The sequence below is a fragment of the Drosophila nasuta genome, chromosome X, assembly GCF_023558535.2.
Source record: "Drosophila nasuta strain 15112-1781.00 chromosome X, ASM2355853v1, whole genome shotgun sequence".
NCBI lineage: Eukaryota > Metazoa > Arthropoda > Insecta > Diptera > Drosophilidae > Drosophila > Drosophila nasuta.
The window spans coordinates 10207874-10228569 of NC_083459.1; the positions used below are offsets into that span (position 1 = coordinate 10207874).

A 20696-nucleotide genomic window follows, 5' to 3' on the forward strand; every position below is an offset into this window, starting at 1 on the left:
TTTCTAATTTCAATCAAAAATGATGTGAATTTATTGTTAGTTGATTTTGCTGCTTAAAAGAAAAAATCTTCAATCAATCTGAAGAACAAGAGAGTGCGCTCTCCAATAGAAAACATATATATTTTGAAGGTAGTCTAAACATTTTAATATTGTTTCGTATTTTTTGAGAAATCACTTATCACAAATATCTTTAAACGTGTAAGAGACAAGGAACCTCTTATATAAGTTCCGTTAGTCCAGGCATTTTAATATTGATGCTTATGAATTTCTTATTTTCAATAAAATACTTCTTTATTAAATTGCTAATTTGTAATTTAAAGCAAAAATTAAAGAAATTTATACCTTCGTTTCTCTGGATTAAATTCTATTTGTTTGTGGCTAGTTCTTAAAAGAAGAAATCTTTAATTAAGCGAGAAGCATTTTAACATTTATATTTCTATTTTATATTCGAATGAAAAACACTTTAATAAAATTAGTAATTTCCAAATTAAAGCAAAAATGATAGAAATTTATACCTGCGTTTCTCTGGATTAAAGTCTAATTGTTTGTGGCTGGTACTTTAAAAAAGAAATCTTCAATTAAGGAAGAGAAAGAAAGAGCGTGTTCTCCACCTACAAGCATTTTAACATTTGTGTTTTCTATTTTACATTCGAATGAAAAAAACTTTTATGAAATTAGTAATTTCTAATTTAAAGCATAAATCATAAAATATATATGTATATATGCCTCCCTCTCCCTGGATTAAATTCTATTTTTGTGTAGCTGACTTAAAAGGAAAAATCTTCAATCAAGCGAGAGAAGAAAGAGAGAGAGAGAGAGAGAGAGAGAGAGAGAGGTCGAGCTGGCCTCTTTCATATAGTACATGCTCGTATCTACCTTTATGGCGCCCAGAGACAAACGAGTCCAAGCACATCTAGGAGCTGCGCCTCCACATGACATGCTGCTACATAAGTTGCAGTTAAGTTGGCCTGCTGGCTGCTGCCTCTGCCACTGTATTGGGGTACGTGGCATGGACACCACAATGCGGCAGTGGCAGCATCGGGGCATCGTCATAAAGCAGAGCAACTGTTGCGCAACCGAACTGAACTGAACTGAACTGAACTGAAGTCGGAAGCCACTTGGAAGCTAGTTGCGGCTAACTAGCAGCCATGCTCGGGCATTCTCTTTCTCTCTTGTTCTGGATGCGGGCCTGTTGCCACATAAACAGTACATTTTATTAGATTACACATACGCCGCGTCTGCCAGAGCTTCAGCTTCAGCTTCAGCTTCAACTTCGGAGTCGAGCCTCTGTGTGTAAGACAAAAGTTGCCCCGACCTGCATCTGCGGGCAAAGTGCAAAATTTTTATGACTCCCAGCGGATGTTTTGATACGTTTTTATGAGACGCGCGCGTGCTGTAAGCGAAGCAAAACTCGTAGGCGATTCTCCATCTTTGTGTGTGTCTGTGTGTGTGTGTGTGTCTTATCGCCAAGCTGAACATTCAGTTGATGCGCTTTAATAGAAAAATATGCCGCTGCCATTTCATTTTATTGCAGTCAGTGGAGCACGCAGCGAAATTGGCAACTTTGCTGCCTCTAACAACACTCTGCAGCTCAACTCAACCCTTTGCCTAAGCAACCATCATCAAACCGAAAGAAAACCAAACCGAACCGAACCGAATCGAGACAAGCCGACAAACAATCGCAGTCATCTACGCCCACGTCCACGCCCACGCCCACACACTTGAGCTTATTATGCATAGAAAAATTCATCAGCGAATTGATGACAGCAATTTTTATGCATATTTCGAGAATGGGAAAGACACAAAATAAAAGCGCAAAAGAGTTCAATCGCATAAAGTCGAAGAAGCCAAGGGTTCAAGGGTTGTCAACATATCGCAAAATTACAGATCGAATTGGTCATCAGCTTGAGCACTACGTCAGCCACATATAGAGCTCTCTATATACTTGTATATCGACTGTTTTATTTGTATAACATGAATTTCGAGTGACTGAAATTCTCGAGTTTATTTTAAGCTAGCTAAAGTAAGTTTAAATTTGTTATAATACTTATATATTTACTTATTTCTATATTTAGTTATTTTCTTATTCTTCAATTTCTTATTGTTGTATTTCTATATTTATGTATATATTTACTTATTTCCCTATTTCCTTATTTAGTTATTTTCTTATTCTTCAATTTCTTATTGTTGTATTTCTATATTTATGTATATATTTACTTATTTCCCTATTTCCTTATTTAGTTATTTTCTTATTCTTCAATTTCTTATTGTTGTATTTCTATATTTATGTATATATGTATTTACTTATTTCCTTATTTAGTTCATTTCTTATTCTTCAATTCCTTATTGTTGTATTTCTTTAATTCGTTGTTCTACATTTGTTCATTTGTGTAGTTCGTATTATTTTATTTAATTAGTTCTTAGCTCAAAATTACAGATCGATTTCTTGATTCATTTACTTTTTAATGTATTTGTTTATTTTATTTGTATGTCCAAATTTGGTTACTTTCTAACTTTCTTTTGACTTATTTACTCCTTTACCTCTTTATATGTTTACTTCATTATTTCCTTACTCCATTAATTCTGTACAACTTTACTTCGTTACTCCTTCACTTTTTCTCTCCTTTTTTACTTCTTTATTATATGTTTGCTTAGTAATATATTCTATTTTTATCCATCTGCTAAGTTTGAAGTATTAACTTTTCTCTACATATTTCCTGAGCCTCGTTTGCAGCTTTAGTTGATGAGCCTTGACTTGTAGCACTATGTGGAGTAGTATATCAAGTTTCTGCATGATCAAGCTATATTAATCCGAGAGCCAACTTGTCCCACATTCAATCCATATCGTTGTCAATCCCTCAGAAGAAGCGACAAATTCCTGGCCACTTTACACGCGCCTCCTTTATGCTCCTGCTTCCTGCTGGCCCTTTGAGATGCCTTTTATGTTATCCGTCTATGTGTGTGTGTGTGTGTGTGTCACCCAAAGACCTCTCGATGTACAAGCATGTCTGCTGTAGCTCAGACAACCTTTGCAACCTACCCCCTCGACCCCTTTTAAAGTTTGTTGAACGCACGACAAAACCCCGCAGCGGAGTCGAGAGACCCTGCAACTAACTAACTAACTACGAGCATGAATCCTGGCCCCATGAAGTATTCCTCTTTAAAACTTCTCAAAAGTTTAGCGCAAAACTCCCGCCACGATTTGCTTAACCCCTTCTTGCCCCACGCCCCCTACCTCGTGCCACACTCTCATACATAGTTTTGGGGCATGGCAAGTGGCAGCGCGCTGATTTACTTGGCAATTACAGCCAGTTGAGTGGCTGCTTGACGGACGAGCCAAACGAAGGTGCAGCTGCTGAGGCTGCTGCTGCTGCACCACCGCACCACCAACAGCATTTGTGCGTTACGTTTACAGTTGAATCACGCCTCCCATGTGGGCGTGGCGCTCGTTCAATGCAATGAACTAGAAAGCTGTCTGATTAGCGTGGCGCTTGGCATAAAGTTAGCACAAGGCATGCGGCATGAGGCACAGCAAAAGTTGCCACACTCACACACACACACACACTGGCGCACCCTCGCATAGCACACCTACACACACACACACTCCTTCTACACACAGATTTATTGAAGCCGCTGTCCGCGTCAATAATTTGCATGGACTAACGCGTTGCCAAAGCGTGGCTGCAGAGGGAGGCGAAAAGTGAGAGAGGGGAGAGAGGACTGCGGAGATACACAGAGAGAGAGAGAGTGGGAGAGTGGGAGAGGGGGAGAGTGACGGGTCAGGGGCTCAGCCAGCGTCAAGGGCCAGGGACAAAGTCGACGGCAAACAACTCTGCCAACTTGATGCCCAGTGTCAATGGCCGCTTTCCTAAAGCTTTACCTGGGCTAAGAGTGTGTGGTAGTATGTGTGTGTGTGTGTAAGTGATAGTATTTGTGTGTGTGTGTGTGTTTGTGTGGGAGAGAGTGTAAAAGCGTGTTAGCGAAACTTTCTACGTTTTTGCTCGAGTTACTTCTTTGCACTTTTTTCTCTCTCTCTTTCCTTCTCTGCTGCAAGTTGCAAGGCGACGCTGACGTTGCTGCCAACGTCGCAGACGCAGCCGCAGTCGACGCTGGCAGTGTGACAATAAATTGTTAAGTGTAAAAAGTTTATAGCATTTGAGTGAGTAAATGATGGCATCCGACTGGGGCTGGCAAACTGAGCTTAGCAAAAGTTCCGCAGATGGATTTAGTATTTGTTGCTGCCTTGCTGTTCGGTTGTGTGCAACACAAAACAGGCAACGTTGCCACGCGCCACATGCCCCAAATTTGTGACACATTAAAGCGCATCGCAACAACAACCAAACCACTTGGGCATTTTACTAGTTGAGTTGAGTTGAGTTGAGTTCACTTCAGTTGAGTTAGTTTCGCTTCTCTGTGTGTGAAAGTCGATTTCAACTCAACGCAGCGCAACGCAACGCAACTGAAATGCAGCACAGCGACGATCAAAGACACATGAAGCCCTAGAGGTGACCACAAAAGTAACAACAACAACGTTTGTGGGCATGGCACTGCGCCCACAAATGAGTTAAGCGAGCAACTTACAAGTTTCAAATCCACAAGACACAAGACGACAATTTGCTTGTTTGTTGCAGCCAAAAGTCGACTTTGAAATACCCGGCAAAATAATAAGACGTTGTTTTAATATTATTATAATCTTTGCTGTATAAGGTAGTGGAAAAATTGTATATAATGAAACAAATAGAAAAAACAACAAGAAATTCATAGTTTTGAAAAACTATTAAATTATATAAAAAAAAATACTATATTGCAATTAATATATAAAAGAATATAATTACTTTAAAAAAACGTTTTTGATTTGTTTAAAAATCGTTTTATTACCTTCCTTTTGTTTCAATTTGCTACTCAATAACATTTGTGCTGTTTTTATTTATTTTATTGATTAGGACATTAGTCAAATTTATTTTAATATAATACCTTCAAAACTAAACTTCAACTTCTGAAATAAGTTTCGATTTTAATATACTTTAATATATACTCATTAACAATCTGTATTAACTAAGGCAATGAGAAAAATATTTTGAAAATACTTATCAAAAAGAACTTGAATATTTAAAGTAAGGCAAATTTCCTGTTTGAATATATTTGTTTTGTTTTTTTGTTGTTTAATTTACGATATTTGGCACTCATTTTTTTTTTGTATATAACCTAAATTTTTGAATTAGATTTCCTTTGTAAAAATAATTGCTTTCTTTTTTAATTTACTTCGTTTGCAATTTGTCTTAACAAAAGCAATAGCCCAAATACAGAAATGTAATATCCGAAATTAAATAAATATTTATTTTATGGACATATTTTTCGATTTAAGTAAGTGTATTTTGTGTTGTACCAAACAAACCGAATATGGATATCTGGAATAATATAATATTTTGCATTAGATTTCCTTTTGAATATATCTAACAAACAGAACTTTAATATTCGAAATTAGATAAATTCCATTTATTATAAACATGTTTTTTTTTATAGTTAAGGTAAATGTATTTTAGTGTAGTACCTGAGAAGCCAAACATTAATATCTGGAATAATAAAATAGATTTGCTTTATAATATACTCGTTTTGATGTTTGACATTTCTTGTACTTACAACCTAATAAGACATTTATTTTTAATAAAATTAAATAAATTTCCTTATGTTATGCATACGGTGTAATTAAGATAATTGCTTTTATGATGCCAACTGTGTGATATGCTATCATGATAATGATTTCAGCTGTTCTGCTTAACCTCAAATATTTACTCTCAGTAAAGACTCAAAAAATGAAGAACACGTTTTTTTTTTTTGCGTTGATCGAGATTGTTTACATTTAACGAACGATAACTGTAAGCAGGAAAAACAGTGGAAAGGCAGACGATAATCAAAGAGGAAAGAGAAAGAGCTGGAAAAGAAAAAACAAAAGCAATAATGGTAAAAGCGAATGCGTTGATAAACGAAATGCAGAATAAAGGAAGAGGAGACGACAACCAAATGAAAACGGAGACTCGCAGCTAAGCAGCGACGCCAGCAGCGACGTCGACAGCGACGGCGACAGCGACATTCGCTCTCTAATCAGCATGCAAATAGACGAAGCATTTGAACTGAGTTGTTGCTTTTGCTCGTACTTGTTGTTGTTGCTGTTGCTGTTGTTCAGCTTTTAATCTCTTGCACTCATCAAATTTCACTCATCATCAGCAGCAGCAGCACCGCAAGCAGAGCGACGCTAGCGTCAATGGCCGCCGTCGTCGTCGTTGTCGTTGTCGTCAATCGCTCAGTCACTCAGTCGCTCAGTCGTCGAGCGTCAGTTGCGTTTTGTCAGCGCGTTCGTCACGCAGCACCGCGAAAGCGAGATAAACAAAGCGGCAAAAGGAGAAGCGAAATTAATAGTTCGCTAACAAAAAACCGAAACGAAACTCCTCTGCATACGTGTGTGCGTGACTGTGTTCGTGTATTAGTGCATTAGTGAGTGAGTGTGTGTGTGTGAGTGCATGCGAAAATGGGACAAGAGGATCAGGAGCTTTTGATACGCGGCGGGGGAAGCAAACACACCTCCGCAGAGCAGCTACATCACAGTGTGAGTCTTGTGTGTGTGTGTGTTGCATACTTTCAGGCGCCAGCAGCGTGAGAACATATTTGGGCACCTATCCTCCTCTCTGCCCCCTCTCCACTCCCCCACTCCCCAATCGATCAGCATTTGCAGCCATGACATGCCGCATAACGAAAACCGCAACCGCATTGCATCAGCCAAAATGCAACACTTGGCAAAAAACGAAACAAAAAAAAAACAAAAAGAATCTAACTATTTGCTTAGCTTAAACATGACCCAGACGTAGTTGATCACATATAAACACACAAACAGAGGCACGCATTATGCGCTGCAAGTGTTGCAACATCATGTAATTCGAGTCATGTCAACCATAGAACGATGATCTGTATTCAATCATAGCGTAGCATACTAAAAAATAAACAGTGACAGCTTTTTGTTGCAGCTAACTAATTGCACTCACTGTCTCTGCTGACAACTTTGACATATTTTTTATATACCCGCTACCTCTCAGACCATATAAAGTATATGCATACATATATTCTTGATCAGCATCAACATCCGAGATGAGCCATGTTCGATATCTTAGATATTTTGGCTGATTATGTGGTACATTTTGTACTCATTGATATAATATACTTTAAAAAAATATTATATTTAAATGTTGTATTTATTTAAAATATATTATAGAATACAAAATATACCAAATGTGTCAACATACCAAATAGAGCGCTTGGTATATTTTTGTATATTTTCGATATATTAATTTATTATATTTGAAGAATATTTCCCATCTGATATGCTTTTATTTAAAATCTGTAGCGAGTCAAGCTCACTTGCCTATAGCTTGCTTACTTATTTAATACTACTGTAGAACAAATATATTACTACTTAGGTTCTCATCATGGTTAAGAATCAACCTGAAGTATAAGTTCCCTAAAATGTGTTCCCTGAAAAGTTCCCTGAAAAGTTCTCGGGTTACCATAGTAAACCACTTTTAATACCCGCTACATATAGGGTAGAAGGGTATTATAACCGACCCATAAAGTATATATATTCTTGATCAGCATCAACAGCCGAGACGATCTAGAATTGTGAATTTTGGTATATACAGTAATAACTGTAATATTTATGATTCCTAAAAATTTGGTTGCGATCAGATATAAATTGTCGAAGTTATTAAAGAAATACTTTTGTATGGGCTGACAATCTGGTACATTATGGCGTCTATGGTATATTTTGAATGCGGTACTATATCGATATACCAAATATATCATTTGGTATATTTTTAGTATATTTTGTATATTTTAATAATAATACCCCAAAATATATTTTTAGCATTTTTGTAGTATAATTGGTATCTTTTGAGAATAATACCGCAAAATGGGTAGCGGGTATCTCACAGTCGAGCACACTCAACTGTAGCTTTCTTACTTGTTTTTTAATAATTCGTTTTCTTTAATCAACATAATTGCCTTCAGGAGTGATACACTGTTTATAGCGACCATCGAACTTGTCGATACCATTTTTGTAGTTCGATTTGTAAGTTATTTCAAAATACGCCTCAGTTTCGACGATCATATCTTCATATAATAAAATTCGTTATCGAAATTCGAAATTCATTTATCTTGTAATGAAATTTTTGTTTCAAATATACTAACATTTAAATCCTTAAAGAGATATGATATGATGATATGATATGAAAAGTTATATACTTTCACAAAGTTAGTCAGTCGAATGTTCTGAAAAAGTCTTCTATTTAAATTAAAGATTTAAGGAAGTATAACAAAAAAAGAAAAACAACATACATATCTTAGTTGTCTATAAATGTTGACAATAGATAGCGTAATAAAATGAAACTCCTCTCTGAGCGAGAGAGCAAGAAATATTATAATGGAGTAGTTGGGCTGCATTATCTACATAGATGGATATCACACGCTTTCGCAGTGTTGTTGTTGTTGTTGTTGAACACATCTTGTTTTATGACCCTGAAGCAGTCACAGTAAATGCATTAGTTTGGTTTTGGCCAACGGTTAATGGTATCTATGGCTTTAGTCGTGCATCACATGAATGCAGCACAGATTGATGACAACACAAGGTGGATGAGGAGGGGGAGAGGGGGGACGGGAAGGTGAGGTAAGAACACATGCTCGTAACAAGTGCAGCAAGTCGAGTAACTATGTCGCTTCGCAGTGTCGCATAACAAATCTTTATAGATGTGAGCGAAGTATTACCTGTCGTCATCTTCGTTGCTACCAAGCTGTGCATCTGTATCTACAGCTATCTGTAAATGAAGCTGATGCTGTATCTGTATCTGTATCTCTAGATGTATCTATATCTCTTCTCGCGTATCTCACAAGTGCTTAACGCATGTTTTATGCTTGTTTACTTTACTGTCATTGTCTTGGCTTCATTCTTTCGCTGCTGCTTCTGCTGATGTTCTCGTCTCTGTTTCGTTTTATTGATATTGTATAATCCGCTCTTATCTAGGTCATTGTTTGACTGCCCACTCAACGTATCCGTATCTCTCTCGCTCGTATCTTCACACTTCACACAATCTGTATTTATTTTGTCTAACTTCAGGCTGGTATTTAAATTGGGGGGTGCTTAAAAGATTTCACCTGCAATCTGCGTTCCCAGTCCGAAAGATTGTTTTAAAACGGAAACAAGTTCAAGCAAAAATTCCCAAAAATAAAGTTCACTTTATGCAATTGCAAAGTTATCACTATGGTTTTTTATTCCAATTCGCAGTCTTCGATTTACACAGAAGCCGCCATCAAACGCACTCGACTTAAGAACTTATTCAGAAAACGCAAGTTTATTCCCACCTTTCGGCTGGGCACAATCAAAGAGCATTCCAAAGAAGTATACATAACATATTTATTTGCCTATATACATATTTACTAAATTTGTTTGTCTTTACTTCAAAGTCCATCGTCTGTCTGCTCTTTCATTGATAAATTAGCAAAGTTTTTGTTCTTACATTTTTACTTGACTTTCAAATTTTAAGGCTTTAGTTGACAGTGCTCCATATTTTGTATATTTAGCTTGCAAATTGAATGAAATAATTATACAATTTTGAAAGTCAAAAACTGTTACACGATCTAATAAATAGTTACAGAAACTATGCTGATAGTATAGATCAAATGCATTAACGTTTTAATTTCAATTCTTTACATGTAAATAATATGACAAATAAAGTTGTTTTACTTCAAAGCCATCTGTCTAATCTTAATTGATAAATCAGTAAAAGTTTTCTGTGACATTTGTACAAAATAGATTTCAAAAAGTCAAAGAATTTAGTTGCCTAAAAATGTGAATCACACCAAATAATTTATAAAGAATACATACATTTAAAAAAAAAAAACGAAATTATGTATACAAATTATTATCTGCTAGAATTGACTTCATTGAAATTAAAATTGAAAGCAAGAATTCGATAAGTATTTTATTAAATTACATTTATGTTTACCTCTATCAAGTAAAGTGTTTAAAACTCCAAATTACATTTTAATTTAAATACTTTTATGTGGGTTTAGTTGAAAGCCCTCAGCTTACTTTATAAATCAGTAAAGTGTTCCTATAACATTTTACTTACTTGAGTTTAAAGAAGTTCGACAATAACAAATCAAACTGAAGAAGAACTTGGTTGTATATATGTAAATATAAATAATATATTTATCTTAATAATTAAATATAAATAAGCTGAAAAACTTCAAAAATTACTTTAAATTCAAAAATAGTATTCTAACATTTATTTATGTTAATTTAGTTAGTAAATTCATTCGCTCTTTGCATTGTATTTCACAGTATATATATAATTTTAGTGAACCTGATTTATTTTTTGTTTACTTTAAAGTCACTTGTCTACGCTCATTAAGAGATTAGTAAAGTTTCTTACTGAAATTTGAACTTGAAAACATATTTAAAAGTGTATAAAAATTAGACACATAAATGAATAATTTGCATAAGTTTCGAAAGTGGGTTTTCTTTGGAATTTGTGAGTCGAGTCAACCCAAATTTAATTGCAACTCTTTACGGCATTAGCCAGGTCAACATTAGCTCGCAAGCTGTCAAGATTTGGCTTAGGAAGTTTGACCCATGCGTAGGGCTTCCATTGAGTGAAACCAAAGCTCGTCCACTGCGGTTTAATGTCGCTACTTCCCCCAGCCCGCCCTTCCTTCGCTTGTGTCCCGCTTGTGGGGTTTCCACAGAGCCTAAAGCGGTGAAACATGAATTGAGGGAGGGACGCTAATTGGCGCCACAGCGAGATGATGGCCACAATATTGAAAGCATTTTGCGTTTTTACCTCCGTGTCTGAATCATAATCATTTATATAAATAATCATAAAAATTAAACAAAAGCTGCTAGGGGTTAAAGGAGGGGAGGTGAAGTGGGAATTATGAAAATTGAGAAAATGTAAAAAATGCTGTAGGAAAAATTGTAGCATTCGATGTTGAAAATGTCGCCGCGTTTGGTTATTAATAATACGCCGTGTTGTCCAAGTTGAGTCCGGCATTTGCCCACCTCTTGCCATCTCTTTCCCTCTCTGTCGCACACTCTGACGTCTCACTTTCTCTCGTACACGTTGTCTGCTGCATTTCAATTTGGCTTGAGAAATTGGAGACTCGCCGTCGAGGTAAACGCGAAAAATTTAATATCCGTTACATGTGGCAACAACGCTCGACTTGACTCGACTCGACTCGACTCGGTGGCAAGAGGGAATAGCTGGCTGCCTGCCTGCCCCGCCTCCTCGTGTCTCCCACAGCCACCCAAGCAAAATTGTTTTCACAACAAATGAGGCCGAAAAATGTTATTAAAAAGTTTTTCCTGTATTTATTTGCCTGTGTTATGTTCGCATTGTTGTTGCTCCTCTTTCTCTCTCTTTCTTTTTGTTGCTCTTCCTTGTTGTTGGCGTTGTTATTTTCATCTTCTTTGGCGTTTCTTAAGTGTATGTGTGTGTGTGTGTGTGTTGCAGTATTATCTGGTTGCTTGTCTCTTACATTTCATATTTATTTAATTTTTCGCGTACTTTCTACTTTGTCTCTCTTCTCGTTGTTGTTGTTGTTGTTTTTCTTCCTTTTTGAATAACTTATAAGCAAGTACACGGCATCTCGGCATCGACATCAACATCGCTCTTGACCAGCCGCTGCCACAGAGTGGTTGCTGGCAGCTACTCGCCGACAGATGTCGCTACTAGTTTGGCACACAATATCAAATGGACAAAGTTCTGCTTATTACAATGAACTCAGCGCTCTTTCTCTCTCTCTCTCTCTCTCTCTCTCTCTCTAAACTTAACTTGAACACAAGTACTTATTTATTTTGTTGATATTCCACATCCTGTTGTCGAAGCAAGTGCCAAGCAAATTGTACTTCGATTGGAATTATTATGAGATCCGCTTGCCAGAGAACTTACTTTATCTGAGAAGAAATTCAATTGTTAATAGACTGCTGAGCAGAGTGAAGTTAAAAGATGTTTAGACGAATAAGTATAGATGGGTGGATGGAAAGTTGAACAGAAAATTTATAGAAGTATCTGTAGACATGGATAGACAAATAAATATGTAGATAAATTGAAAATTGATTGGTTATATAGCTAGAGAGTTAATGCATATATATGATATTATACATAAATAAAGTTGATTATATGTATGGATAGATACATATAAAGATAGATAGATGTTTTCATTGCTAAAAGTGGATAGCAAGACAAATAAATAGCTTTCGACATAACATCGATATTTTAAGAAGTTTATAGATAAATAATTTGGTGATTAAGTGCACACATATATACATATATGTTTATATGTAGCTTTGTATAGCTATATCGAACATTATATACATGCAAACATTTGAAATTCTTGTGGAGAAGTTAGATATATAAATAAGTAAATAGATTTTTATGGGATATTGGATAGATAATTGACAAATTTTTTGTTTGATATACATTGAATTAGATTACAGATAAAAAGAGATATAGATAGCAAGATTTAAGGTTAGATGGTAAAAAATATATATACGAATAATTATGCGTAAATAGCTAAATAGTTTAAGGATTATACATGTGTACATAGGTTTAGTAAGATATTTAAGTATAAATACGTATAAATTTATAACTATTAATTAATAGATAAACAAACAAGGAAACAAAGTATTAAATGCAAAAGAAAATTAATAAAATTTTATGCAGTGAATCAAAAGCTTATGAAGCTAAATTAATACATTGTGAAGTAAATTAATTTGAATTAAATGAAAGAAAACTAACTCTTTTCATTAGCTATACTCATGTCTCAACATAAACCTATTCCAATGCCTTTATAGTAATATATTTTCGCTCTATCTAAACGCGTGTTATTTTATTATGACAGCTAAGATCATATTAATCAAATCTTAACTACCATATATTCAGTCATACATATCTCTATATAAACTTTACTCTTTACTTCAAGCAATCCCCATAGTTCATATCTCATTTCGTAAATGATAATTCCGGTTAGGAGCTAAGCTTAATATGAAGGACACACTTTCGAGGAGGTGTTAAGTAAATTACAAAATGCGCAATTGCTCAATCACTTGACACTAAGACACTCATTCGCTTCGTCTGTCAGTCTAGCATATTCATGCGGTCATTCAAACTGATTCACTGCACTCACTCAGCAGAGCAAAGCACACTTTAAGGACAACAAAATAAAATACGAAAAGCGCAAACTTTGAAGATTGTCTCGGAGAGAGTCACCTTCAAATGGCGGGTCGCATAATAGAATGGACTCTCAACTCGACTCAACTCGACTCGAAACTGAAAGTGAAACTTAAACCCACCAGAAGAAGAAGAAGAAGAAGAAAAATGTAAAGAAGCTCAGGCCAAAATCCAAAGGCAAAGGCAAAGGCAACGATTTACATTTACGCCGGGGCAATTGTCTTACGAAGTGGCAACATTGGCCTCCGCGTATTTTTGGGAGTCGACACCGTCTGCGGCTTATGGCCACCCTAATTTGCACATTTTAAACGGTCGAATAAGTGGAGGAGGGATGTTGGGGGCAACTGCTTGAATAGGCGGCGGGATTAGCACGCCGAAAAGATTTACGCGTCGTCGCCCTTTTTTATGGTTGCGACTCAAATTGAAAAGTTTCGCCAACCTTTTTTGCCGCAGCCCTTCGCTAACTTCTCTCTCTTTCTCTCTCCCTCTCTTTCTCAGCCTGGAGAAGGCGCCACTGGCCCTGTGGCAGCAACAGCGCAGAGCTGCATTAGCCAAAGCTTTGGCCAGACCAAGAACTATGGCACATTGAGCAGCAGCGGAGAATTGCCCGAGACTCTCACCTACGCCTGGCACAACGTCGACATCTTTGGCGCCGTCCATCAGCCGGGCTCCAATTGGCGCCAGCTCGTCAATCGCACACGCGGTCTCTTCTGCAACGAGCGCCACATTCCGGCTCCGCGCAAGCATCTGCTCAAGAATGGTAAGAGTACACTGAAAGAAACAAACGTGCTATAATCAAGAATAAAATCTAGAATCAAGATTGTTTGATGTGAAAACTGAGCAAAGAAGGTTTATTCTTAAATCAAGATGGCAAAAAAATAATAGATTTGTGATATTAACTACAATTAAAATACTTTAATGGGAAATAAAATTAAAAAAGAAGTACATGAATGAAGAAAAAATAAATAAAAATATATAAAAGTACAAAATTAGGGAGAAGAATGTAGAGAAATAAACACAGAAAGAAAAAAATGCTAAGAATAAAATTTAGAATCAAGATTGTTTGATGTGATAACTAAACAAAGAAGTTTTGTTCTTAAATCAAGATCACAATTGCACAACAAAGATTCAAGATGATTCATGCAACGAGAAATATCAAAATTAAACCGAACAATATTAAATTTAGATTGTTTGAAATAAAACAAAAACAATACATTTTTAATAATAGTTGCAATTAAAACACTTAAATAGGAAATGCTGTAAAAAAAAAAGAATTAAAGCAATGAAGAAAAAGGAAATAAGAAATTATAAAAGTATAAAATTAAGAAGAAAAAAGTAGAGAAATAAATTCTGAAAGAAACAAACGTGCTAAAATCAAGAATAAAATCTAGAATCAAGATTGTGTGGTGTCAAAATTGAACCAAGAATTTGTTCACTTCTCAAGATTGAAATTGTACAAAAGAGTTTCAGGATTATAATATTGTTTAAAGAATGGGAAAAAAAGTCAAAATCTCAAAATATTATTTTAAATTATTAAAAATAAAACAAAAATAAATTAGATTGCGTTTTTGTTGCATTGCAAAATCTCAAATCAAGATCAAACGTTCTTGATTAATTATAGATTTAATATACTTGATTTAAGATTAATTATGAGTTAAATGAGAAGATGAAGCAATCTCAACTCAAAACCTGCTAAAATCAAAAATAAAATCTTAAATCAAGATCGAAATGACGCCAAAAAGATTCACGACATTCTCATTTTAAGAATAGATAAATCTCATAATTTGAACCAAGAAGTCATAATCTTAAATTTGGATTGTTTAAAATAATAATAATAATACAAATTAAATTGCGGGTAATTTTTATATACAACACCAGAAATTAGGTTCTAATTTTAAAAGAAGGGAATTTTAAGAAACAAGAGAAAAAAGATTAAAGATTGAAAAGTTCTTAAATCAACTTAAAAATCTTATTTCAAGATGGATTTGTTTTTGTAATATCGAAAAAATTATAAATCAAGTCTTGGAATCAAGAATAAAACATACTTGGGGTAAGATTTTAATCTTAAAATAAGATGTTTTTAATTTAAATACCATTTTTTAAGATTAAAAAATACTTAAAACAAGATTTGTAATCTACATTTCAATCTAACATACATATTTATACCCGCTACCCATACCCCATCAGCGTCAACAGCCGAGACGATATAGCCACGTCCGTCTGTCTGTCTGTCCGTCTGTCCGTATGAACACCTAGATCCCAGAGACTATAAGAGATAGAGCAATAATTTTTTTTCGACAGCATTTGTTATGTTTACACGCAAATCAAGTTTGTTTCAAATTTTTGCCACGCCTCCTTCCGCCCCCGCAAATCAAAAAAATCGAATAACAAGCGTAATTTTAAAGCTAACAACTATAGCAGTTATGATTCCTGATCATAAAAATCGATCAGATAAAAATTGTCGAAGTTATTAAAGAAATACTTTTGTATGGACAAAAGCGCCTACTTACTAGGGGTCTTAGTTACTTTGGCTGACAATCTGGTATATTGTGCCGTCTATGGTATATTTTGAATATCGATGTACCACATATACCATTTAGTATATTTTTTAGTATTTATGTAGTATATTTGGTATATTTTGAGAATAATACTGCAAAATATATTGCTTTTATTCAAAATGGGTAGCGGGTACCTCACAGTCGAGTACACTCGACTGTAGCTTTCTTACTTGTTCTCTTTGTGTATCCCATCCCATTTTCGATCTCTCTCTAATATCTCTATCTCTCTCTCTCCCTCTCTTTCTCTCTCTTTTGCAGTTTGTGGCGTTGCCTATCCGGGTGAGTTGCTCGCTGTCATGGGCAGCTCTGGAGCAGGCAAGACAACGCTCCTCAATGCGCTCGCCTTTCGCTCGCCGCAAGGAGTTCAAGTCTCTCCCTCAAGTGTGCGTCTGCTCAACGGTCAGCCGGTGGATGCCAAGGAGATGCAGGCACGTTGCGCCTATGTGCAGCAGGATGATCTGTTCATTGGCTCGCTCACGGCACGGGAGCATCTCATCTTTCAGGCCATGGTCCGAATGCCACGTCAGCTGAGCTATCGCCAGCGTGTGGCTCGAGTGGATCAGGTTATCCAGGAGCTGTCGCTCAGCAAATGCCAGCACACGATCATCGGTGTGCCAGGTCGAGTGAAGGGTTTATCTGGTGGCGAGAGGAAGCGACTTGCCTTTGCCTCGGAGGCACTCACCGATCCTCCGCTGCTCATTTGCGATGAGCCCACCTCGGGATTGGATTCGTTCACTGCTCACAGTGTTGTGCAGGTGCTGAAGAAGCTGTCGCAGAAGGGCAAGACCGTCATCCTGACCATCCATCAGCCGTCGTCGGAGTTGTTCGAGCTCTTCGACAAGATCCTCCTCATCGCCGAGGGGCGTGTCGCCTTCCTTGGCACGCCCAGCGAGGCCGTCGACTTCTTTTCATAGTAAGTAAATAGTCTCGACTATAAATTGCTTTCAATCATTGTTATTTACTATTACATAAGTAAATATATTTATGTAAATATAAATTTAGTATATCCTGACTTAACATTTTTTTTTCAAACTAAAAGCCTTTAATCTTATGTTATGTAAATATCATTTATTAAGAGTCCACAATGCGATAAACTTAAAATTATAAATTACCAACCATATTGAAGGGTGATACATATTTAAATATAAATCAGTTTAATATTTAAAAAATATGATTTCTAAACGTCACACAATAATTGAGCAAGAAACCTAAGTTAGTCAGTTATTTATTAAAGTCTCAAGTATTTTATTTTTACTATTAACAGTCAACAGAAAACGGAAATTTAAAAGTTAATTTGAAGCTAACAATTCAATTGATTACTTCTAAACTTTAAAATACTCAGTTTTCATAATTTGTGTATGTTTAAATTCGTACTTTTGCAAAAGGAAGTTTACAAAATAAACTATATTATATATTAACAAAGAGATAATAATATAAATTTCAAAACTTCCATTCCAATTAATTGATCCTTCAAATGAAATATGTTTAAGTTTAATATAAAATTTGAAAATTAATATAAAATCAATATACAATTTATAACCCACATATGCAATATAATATAAAATATTATAATGAGTTAAATTTAAAATTTGAAACAAAATATAATATTTCCTTTTTTACGTCTTAAAAAGAATTAAAATACATCAATTTGAATGTCACATTTTAAAACCTATATATCATATTAACACAAAAATATTATTTCATGAAATGATCATCTATATTCGACAAAGGAAACAAATTTAAAACCGAATTAAATTAAAAAAAAAAAAAGATTTTATAAAAAATATATAATAAATAAAATTAATATACTAGCTATAAAAGAAATGAAAAATAATGAAATTCAACTAAATGATCAGGGATAATCTCAATATTTGATTGCAAATATTACCTAAATTCATAAAATTCTTATATATTATATATGTATGTATGTATATGTCTTATATCTATTCTTGATCTCTCGTTTAGCGTGGGCGCCCAGTGTCCGACCAACTACAATCCGGCGGATTTCTATGTGCAGGTGCTGGCGATAGTTCCAGGACGTGAGGTGGAGTCGAGGGAGCGGATTGGAAAGATCTGCGATAACTTTGCCATCAGCAAAGTAGCTCGGGATATGGAACAGCTGTTGGCAGCAAAGACGCAGACGCAGCCGCTGGAGCAGCCGGAGAATGGTTACACCTACAAGGCCACCTGGTTCATGCAGTTCCGAGCTGTCCTCTGGAGATCCTGGTTGTCGGTGCTCAAGGAGCCGCTGCTGGTCAAAGTGCGACTCATTCAGACCACGGTGAGTAGCTGAGATTAGCTTAATTTTCAATATTATTACTGTATTCACTTAGATATAATGCGAAATATAAATTAGATTATTAACTTTGATATAATATAAAATCCAACAAGATTTTATAGATATTTAGGAATTATTTTTTAACTCATTTTATGTATAATTGATAAGTATTATCATTAATTTTTTATACTTGTTTTTATATTTTATTTTACACTTACTTATATATTCGTAATTATTTTATTGTTATTATTCATTTCATGTTTTATTTATTTGTATAATCATTTTTTTTTTAAATTTTTTTATATTTTATACACTTTTTACTTCGTAGCTTCCTTTTTACGAATTAATTGATTTAATTATACAACAGCTACATCAAATTCTAAATTAAATTGAAAACAAAAAAATCGAATTGCGTTACTTAAACAAATTTAAACAAATTCAAAACTTGCTCAGAATAACTACGAGCCTTTCATTTACTTCTTTCTTAAAAATCTAATTATTTTATTACTTGCTTGTTTTTTTAATGATTATTTTCGTCATTTTCTTTAGTTGCCAATTTAATTGTTTTATTCATTTATTTAACTTTTGATCTAGTTTCATATTTACTTAATTATCTACTCGCATTTAAGGTCAAGTCAAAAAATGGGATTTTAAAACAAAATTTGAAACTAAAGTATACATAAAAATAAAAAAAATATGTAACTAACAAATTAAAATACTTACTCCTTCTTGTTTCTTTTTTCTATTTTTTTTGCTTGTTTATTTCATTTATTTATTTAGTACTTCATTTCTTAATAATATTTTGATTATATTCAAATTTGTAAAAATTTAATATATTCATTGTTATTTATTAAATTTTACGTCAGCATTTAAAATTTGGTAATTAAATAAAAAAATTATTTTAAATTAAATCTCAAGCAGAACTAATAAATAATGCGACCTATTCACTTAATCTTTTCTTTAAGTTTATTAATTTAATTTTTTGTATTAATATATTTGTTCATTTTTGGACTATCTCTTACATTTATATACAACTTTTTCAACTTTAAGCCAGTCAATTAAATTATAAGTGAAGCATGTAATTGTTTAGTATTTCAACCCCATCTTAAGTACCAAATAAGTATAAAATAACTAAACTTAAATTAACAAATAAAATGTAAAATACAAAATTCTCAACTTAAGCTTGTGATATACATATATGAGAAATCAACTGAAAATTGAAAATAGAATACAGAAAAACATTGAAATAAAATCAAAATGAATTTCACTCTTTTGCAGATGGTGGCTGTTTTGATTGGACTCATCTTTTTGGGGCAGCAGCTGACGCAAGTGGGCGTGATGAACATCAACGGGGCCATCTTTCTCTTCCTGACCAACATGACCTTCCAGAATGTGTTTGCCACCATCAACGTGAGTTTGCTCTCAACTATCTTTCACTTTCTTTTATTTAATCCATTCCATTTCGCACTCTTTCACTCGAAGGTCTTTACCTCGGAGCTGCCTGTGTTTATGCGAGAGGCACGAAGTCGACTCTATCGGTGCGACACGTATTTTCTGGGCAAGACTATAGCGGAGCTGCCGCTCTTCCTCACCGTTCCCTTTGTGTTCACGGCGATTGCGTATCCGATGATTGGACTGCGAGCTGGCGCCTTGCACTTTTTCAATTGTTTGGCTCTGGTCACACTGGTTGCGAATGTCTCCACCTCGTTTGGTTATCTGATATCCTGCGCCAGCTCATCCACATCGATGGCCCTGTCCGTGGGTCCGCCTGTCATCATTCCGTTCCTGCTCTTCGGCGGCTTCTTCCTCAACTCCGGCTCGGTGCCCATCTATCTGAAGTGGCTGTCGTATCTGTCGTGGTTTCGCTATGCCAATGAGGGACTGCTTATCAATCAGTGGGCTGATGTGGAGGCTGGCGAGATTAGCTGCACTTCATCGAATACGACGTGTCCGAGCTCTGGGAAAGTCATTCTGGAAACACTCAACTTTTCGGCTGCTGATTTGCCCCTCGATTACATTGGATTGGTTTTGCTCATCATCAGCTTTCGAGGATTCGCCTATTTAGCGCTGCGACTGCGTGCCCGACGCAAGGAATAAAAAAAACATCATATACATACTATATATATATACACATGCATACACTCTATATATATAAACACTTTTTTTTTTTTTTTAATTGTTTATTTGTGTTAAATTGTTTAGCCCATAAACCACAAAACTGCTGGAGAAAAGCAACATTTACTGTTTAGTATGCTTGGCATTTTAAATTAAATATGCTTTCTATACGCAACGCCAACGAAATTGTTATTTCAAATCTCTCATTCAGTCATTTAACAGGAGCCTCGTACAATTTGAATTGTATTGTAAATTTAAACTTGGCGCGCTCGAAATTCACCATCACAGCAAGAAATTCAACACACACAATACGCTACGTAACACACAGAGCATTGGTGCGAACGGGATAGCAGCACTGACACCACTAGCGCAACTGGATAAGCATTGAAAAGAGCGGCACGGCTATAGTTAGCTAGCGTTGTTACGACGCAACAAGCGGCGGCGACCGGAGTTGCTGCTGTTGTCGCGATTCCA

General features: G+C 35.3%; 1 protein-coding gene across 2 annotated transcripts; it reads left to right on the forward strand.

The window, feature by feature from the left end:
• Positions 1-6326: 6326 nt before the first annotated feature.
• On the forward strand, positions 6327-20386 carry LOC132795383 (protein white). Of its 2 annotated transcripts, none has more exons than XM_060806066.1 (6): positions 6327-6604; positions 13770-14031; positions 16088-16742; positions 17795-18110; positions 19386-19517; positions 19590-20386. In XM_060806066.1, exons 1-6 carry the CDS (start codon positions 6527-6529, stop codon positions 20202-20204), a joined length of 2058 nt encoding a protein of 685 aa, XP_060662049.1. In that variant the 5' UTR covers positions 6327-6526; the 3' UTR covers positions 20205-20386. The 2 variants fall into 2 exon arrangements, with proteins under 2 accessions (XP_060662049.1, XP_060662048.1); XM_060806065.1 differs by lacking the exon at positions 6327-6604 and adding an exon at positions 9240-9439.
• The last annotated feature ends 310 nt before the right edge of the window (positions 20387-20696 follow it).

Coding starts and splice junctions, on each gene's coding strand:
- LOC132795383 (XM_060806065.1), top strand. CDS start 9,302: ATGGTTTTTTATTCCAATTCGCAGTCTTCGATTTACACAGAAGCCGCC. Junction 16,743..17,794: donor GCCGTCGACTTCTTTTCATA/GTAAGTAAATAG, acceptor TCTCTCGTTTAG/CGTGGGCGCCCAGTGTCCGA. Junction 18,111..19,385: donor TGCGACTCATTCAGACCACG/GTGAGTAGCTGA, acceptor ACTCTTTTGCAG/ATGGTGGCTGTTTTGATTGG.